The following is a 6,813-nucleotide window of genomic DNA, read 5'->3' as shown; positions in this document are numbered from 1 at the left end:
TTCAAGAATATATGTTAAGAATAAGACTGAACACGCTAACACGTGATGATATTTAGGTGTGTCCAAACTTATCCGGAAAAGAGTTTTTTTGCTTTTTATTAAGATACGGGGACACAGCAGACAGACACACGAGTCGGACGAGTGTCAGTAAATGTAGTGTCCAAAATGTGTCCAACATGCGGACATGATAACTCAGCAAAGTGTCCGTGTTTTATAAGAATATAGTATCTATAACTTAAATTAAATTAATAAAATAAATATAAATTTATTTATTTTAAATTATTTGCTTGATTAAAATACAAAGTTGACTGAGTACCATTTTTTGTGTTACGTTGTTCGCAGTTTCCCACTTTCCCACTTTCCCCTCTTTAATTGCAGCACTACGAAACCTTTGTGTCCGCAAAACGTTCCATATGATCCCAACAACACAAATTAACAAACCCGTGAATCACTCTCATTCCAACATGAATCTCTCTCTGACTTTCAGATTCCGGTCAGAGATCCTTTCACAACTTCATTTCACACCGATATCTCCGATCAAGCACCCCTTAAAGAAGCAAGAACTTCACTTTTCAACCAACCACAAGGGATCAAAACCCATTAACAGAAAACTCACGGTTACAGCAAAGAAAGCATCCATTGAAGGTGTGAGTGAAGAGTTAAACTCCATAGCTTCTTATAATCTTGACTTCGCTTACTCGCGCAGAAAGGTCCGTGCAGCCTTCATTGAAGTTCATCAGCAGCTGGATCACTGCTTGTTCAAGGTTAGTTGAATCTTGGTCATGGATATTGGAACGCTTCCATTGCTTAAGTTACATTTGTTTTTTGCTTTTTCTTTTTAAACTTCTTTTACTGGTTTTGGTTTTGGCATTGCTTAAGAACCAGTTGCTGATGTTTCAATCTCCAATGCCAGAATGCTCCTGAAGGGATCAGAACCGAAGAGGTAAGTTTCAATCTCTGCAAAACTTTATTGGTACTTTTCTTTTTAGGGACTAATATGTTCCAAGTATAGATTTTCAGGGTTTATTTGTCTTAGTTTTTGTCTTTTATAATGATGTTATACCTCTGCGTCATAAATGATTTACTTATTTATTCAGTGACAAGAGGTTTCTTGTTATCTGCTTTACCTTGTGAATGTAACCTTTTTTTCTGCAATAGAAAGATTCTACTTCTTACAAAATAGTTTCTATATGAAAGAAATTCACCGGACCCAACTTTTGTAAATTTGATCAAACTTTCCTGATGGTTATGAATTGTTTTTCGTTTATTTTGTTTTATTTTTTTTCCAGTCGGAAGTAAAATCTTCAAAAGTTTATCAAACTTTTGGTTTTTTTTTGGGGGAAGGGGGGGTGGGGGGTATGAGTGTTTTGTTGTGTATTTTGTTTATTTTATTTTTTCAGTTAGTGCCAAATCTTTTGGATGTCAAGATGTTTATGCTTTATATATATTATGATTTAGTTTTGGTGAATTGTGTGATAAATTGTTTACTTATTTGTTCAGTGGTACGAGAGGAATTCTAGGGGATTGGAAATTTTCTGTAAGAGCTGGTTGCCACGGCCAGGGGTTCCGATTAAGGCCTCTGTATGTTTCTGCCACGGATATGGCGATACTTGCACCTTCTTCTTTGAAGGTTTGTCATAATTTGATTTCAAAATGCTGCCAAGTTGCCCTGCTCTCTATTATATGTTGTTGCTCTGCCCTGTATTATGTGTTGAAGAGGCTGTTTTGTTTTTTTGGAGTCTAAGAGGGTGTTTGGTTTGTGTGTTCATATTTGTTTTCATACTCGGTGTCTTCTCTTCTTCTAAGTATGGGGAAATAAAGTTAAAACAGGATATAATTGAAAACGGGATTTTGAAGAGATGTAAGTGTAACCGGGTTGAGTTCAGGCAAGTTTCATATGCATCCATTTGACCATGGTTGGGAACTAATGAATGGTTTTGTCTATACAGATTTTGGATTTGCTTAGAATGATCAAATTATATCTTTCCACATTTTCAGTCATTTTAGAAACTATTCTACAATATTGGATTTTCCATTATTTAAATCTTGTATCTCCATCACATGCATGATTTATCATTCAATGAATCATTGACAAAAGAATCCGCGGATTAGATCAAATTGGGAAGTTTGTTATTTTGATTTTTTACAAAAGCAAGCAATGACATTGTTTGGTCATGAATTCACCTAGTAGGACAAGGCTTTGTCGTTATCATATTGTTTTCCCTGTATTCACTCTTTTCTTTACAAATTACTCCCGTTTTCACTCTTGTTTACAAAGTTCTAGAAATATAAAACATTGAAAATAAAAAACAGAAAACATCTTCTCAAATCAAGCCAATTTATTTGCATGATTCACAGGGCATTTAGTTTATCTATTTTTCAATTTTTTCCTCAGGTATAGCCAGGAGAATTGCATCATCGGGATATGGTGTTTATGCTATGGACTATCCAGGTTTTGGCCTTTCAGAAGGATTACATGGATACATACCAAATTTTGATGATTTAGTTGATGATGTTATCGAGCATTATAGAAGAATTAAAGGTGTGAAGTTTTAGTATCCATGACTGCTGTAACATTTCACATGTGAAGATTTAAAATATTTAAACTCTTTTTACCCCTTAAAATCATGGTTTGTATTTCAATTGGCAGAAAGGCCTGAGCTGAGAGAGTTGCCTCGCTTTATATTGGGGCAGTCAATGGGAGGAGCAGTTTCTATTAAAGTTCATTTGAAGGAGCCAAATAATTGGGATGGAATGATCCTTGTAGCACCAATGTGTAAAGTAAGCTCGTCCATCTGTATTTCATTCGATGCTCACCAATTTTTTATTTAATTTAAATCGTTGTAGTTCAGCGTAAACTCTGCACTGAATTCAGTTTGAGTAGTTTTTCGTCTTCTGCAAGCATCGATTGCTGTTTCTATCAATGGTTGATACAATTGGATCTTTGCTCGATTATATTGACCAATAAAAAATGTTATATATAATTAATGTCGAACCTGCGACACTCCTTTAGCTTTTAAAGAGTGACAAGGGACACTAAACCAAACTGCTATTAGCATTCATTGGTGAAATATAAAACAATGATGCTTGTTTCTTATTAGATTGGGAATATGCTTATGTATATTATAGATAATAGTTTGCATTTGATACAGAAGAGAAACTCATTAGCCATTACAAAAGCTTACCTTTGGATAATGATTGAACTAAGCTTACTTTTTTGTGGCAACTAGTTTTTTTTATATTTTATAATTGTGTTCCCTTTTTAGGGGCCATCACATTCATACTACTATATTGTGGGGTTAATTTATTTAAAATTCAATGGAAAATGTTTTTTTAATAATCTTATTAGCTATTACAGTATTTACCTGGCTTAGCCAAACAATATTTATGATAATCATTTTGAATTTGGAGATTAGTTTAAGGATTGTGATTTCCAAGTTTTGTTCTGCTTTAATTTACGTGAACATTTTTGCATTACAAGCTGGAAACTTTTATCGCTAACTCAAATAGTTAAACACTCTTTGATAAAAAGTGGCTTTTGTAATTTCTTTTTTGTCCCGTCTTTTCAATATAGTTTTGTAATGTACAACTTTCAGTTGAAGCATGGTTTGCTGATTTCTGTTGCGGGTAGATTGCAGATGATGTGATGCCATCTGATGCAGTTATGAAGGTATTAACTCTTTTATCGAAGGTGATGCCAAAAGCAAAACTGTTCCCAAACCAAGATCTAGCAGAGCTTGCCTTCAGGGAACCAAGCAAAAGAAAATTGGTTAGTGACTTGTACAGAATTAACTTTTGGATTCCAATATAACAAAATAGACATTTTGATTCATTGTCTTGCTCTTCAACAAAATATCTTGCACTTTCTTAGTGTTAGAACTTAGAAGTTGATTGATTCATTTTTATCGTGTTTTCTGACATATTTTCCGCATTGTCATATATATATATAAATCATGCTGTTTGGAGTTAAGGATTACTTCAGAGTCTATTATTGTTTAGTTCTCTCTTTGACTGTCTCATCATTTCATTATCTTTCACATGAACTCGTACGTTGTAGTTACAATCATCGAGTTTGTTCATGTTTGACGATCTCATCTATTTTAATTAGAGAAAGATGGGAAATTGTGACAGAGGTTACTCTATTCAAAGCCTCAATTTGTTGTCTCAGATTTGCGACGTTGTTGTTTGTTCTACTTGATACTTAAATTTTGTATTGATTTGCAAAACAAAACCCGTGTTAGTCATAATCAAACTAAATACATTGATAATATTAACTTATCCCTAGTGTTGATTTATCTTTTTAGGCTGTTTACAATGTCATTTGTTATGATGATAATCCGCGACTGAAAACCGGTATGGAGCTTTTACGAACCACAAAAGAAATTGAATCACAAGTACAGAAGGTCAGTATTCTTTTTGTCTTCCAATCTCTATATTTTCATATTTGAGTTCTTTTCCATTGCTTTGGTAGTTTGTTTCTTTTTTCATATTTGAGATCCTTTTCTTTTGTTGCAACTCAAAGAAGGTTTTCTCACTAAAATAGAAAAGATCCCGTATCATCCCTTTCTGGAAATTTAAGCATTTCATTTTTGTTTTCTCAATTTAAAATCCACCATTGGTAAATATTACAAGTGCCCATACGATACTCTAGCTAAATCTATTTTTGAATTTTTCTATGTGCAATAATTACCATAAGAAGAAGAAAAACTATATTTTGCGTGTGCATGTGGATGATTGCAGGTTTCGGCTCCATTATTGGTTATTCATGGAGGAGATGATAAGGTGACGGATCCATTGGTGAGCCGGTTTCTTTATGAGAGTGCGTCTAGCAAGGATAAGACTCTAAAGATTTATGAAGGTGGTTATCACTGCATTCTAGAAGGTGAACCTGATGAGAGAATTTTTGCTGTACATGATGACATTGTGTCTTGGCTTAATTCTAGGTGTTCAACTAAGTGATGTCCTCACCATGGAATATTTCCCCCATTTTCATGTTATGTCATTCTTCAAATAATATAACAATTCTGTGACTTCTAATCAAGAAATTCTAGAAGTCGTTGGTCTGGAATAAAGAGTAGGTGTCATTCTAGGAACGCCTCTTCAATCTCTTTCACATTTTCATGTATTATTCATCTTGGAATGAATAAATTATATTGATCCAAAGGTATATTCTCATCCTCTTATGCTTCTTTATTATTTTTGTTTAAATGTTATGGCCGAAGTGCTGATTTGGGGCCCTTCTTGATCTGGGGACTGGGGAGTTGGGAAGCCATAGATGGCGTGGATTCGATCCAAAATTTGAGTGCTGCCCTTCGATTCTCCTACTGTTCTTCTGTCATACTAAAGCTTGTGCTGGAACAATTTTCTTCTAGGCAAATCTTGTTTAGGTTAATGTAGTCAATACACATCCTGCACTTTCCGTTACTCTTAGGGATCATAACTATGTTGTAGAGCCAAGTTGGATACCTTATTTCACTTGCTTTCTTAATTCCTTTGCCTTTTTGAGGCTCGGGCGTCTTGGCTACTGGGCTACCAATATGGTTATGTGAAATATTCTTGGTGATCATATGGTTGTTTGTTATTAATGCTCAACAATAAAAAAACTTTGTTGAAATTTATAGCGTAACTTCCTTGTTGGCTCTATGGGGAAGTTCATTCTCCACCACACATCCTTCATCAAAGCCAACCTGCTAGGAGCAACCTATCCTTTTCCATGATAGACAAGAATACCATAAGGATATCCTTGTCATATACCTAAGAAAATCATGAAGAGAGACATGAGTTTCTGCCTCAGATTCTCTCTAAACAGCGTCCACATGGTCAAAATACTATGCCCAGACATGAATTTTTTCGGTGCTATGTGTAATCCCAACACGTCCTTGACTTGAATTCTTCCCATGTCAAATCAAAGAAATCTTTTGCAAGATTTCGCAAATTCCTATAGTTGTCATTCATCAAAACTAAATACTTTGAATTCATGTGTACCTATGGTTACAAGATTTAGAGATTTACAAGAGATCGATTCATAAGACTAATATTAATCACACTCATGTATGAATTATGATGCTAATATTGTATATCTTTTTATGGCACTCTAAAACCTCTCCTACTGAGGACCTTTGGTTATTCCTCCTCTTGTATATATTCTCGTTTATTTTTCCAAAGAACGGACAAGATGGCTCACTTTCCCGAAAAGTTGGAAGGTAATGTGCGAGGTATGTTAGATTTAGAGTCCCGCTGCACTCATTTAGAGTTTGTTCTTTTATGAGGAACAGGAATTCATATGTATAATGTTTAGCTTGAGATTTAGTTTAGGTGGTGTTGCTGTGTGTCAGAACTCGAGATATCGTATACTCGTAGAATTGAATCTAATGTATTTTGTAAGTATATATATATGTGTATGAAAATATATGTTGTATTTAGGTATTCACGTAGGCACACATAATATATTTGTCACTAAGCATAGTATTATAATAATGAGGATGTTACCAAGAAGTATGATCGTTATTAATTAATTGTACATGTATTTGAATTTTTTCTAGTTAACAAAATAAAAAAGAGGATTTTAGTGCTGGGTAAATGTGGATTATCGGCTTTTATGCTGTGGTGTGGAACCTGAAAAAGAATGAAAGAACTTTTTGGAATTTAGAAATCAACGTGAGAGAAGTTATCCACGAATATAGACAGAAGGTATAAGTGTTTAGAAAAGCTGTAGTGTTTTTGTAGAGTATGAATTCATCTTTATTTTGTTGATTGAGTTTTTATTTAGTGTTATTGTTTATCTTGAAATAATCTCTTCTTTATTGTACTACT

General features: G+C 34.1%; 1 protein-coding gene across 1 annotated transcript; it reads left to right on the top strand.

The window, feature by feature from the left end:
• LOC107643848 (caffeoylshikimate esterase) lies at window positions 311-5,178 on the top strand. Its single transcript, XM_016347597.1, has 8 exons — window positions 311-764; window positions 914-943; window positions 1,501-1,630; window positions 2,396-2,542; window positions 2,651-2,781; window positions 3,632-3,769; window positions 4,305-4,403; window positions 4,741-5,178. The coding sequence occupies exons 1-8, from the start codon at window positions 414-416 to the stop codon at window positions 4,957-4,959; spliced, it is 1,245 nt and encodes a 414-aa protein (XP_016203083.1). The 5' UTR covers window positions 311-413; the 3' UTR covers window positions 4,960-5,178.

The sequence above is a fragment of the Arachis ipaensis genome, chromosome B05, assembly GCF_000816755.2.
Source record: "Arachis ipaensis cultivar K30076 chromosome B05, Araip1.1, whole genome shotgun sequence".
NCBI lineage: Eukaryota > Viridiplantae > Streptophyta > Magnoliopsida > Fabales > Fabaceae > Arachis > Arachis ipaensis.
The sequence above is the reverse complement of the archived record's forward strand: the minus strand, read 5'-3'. Positions and strand labels throughout refer to the sequence as shown.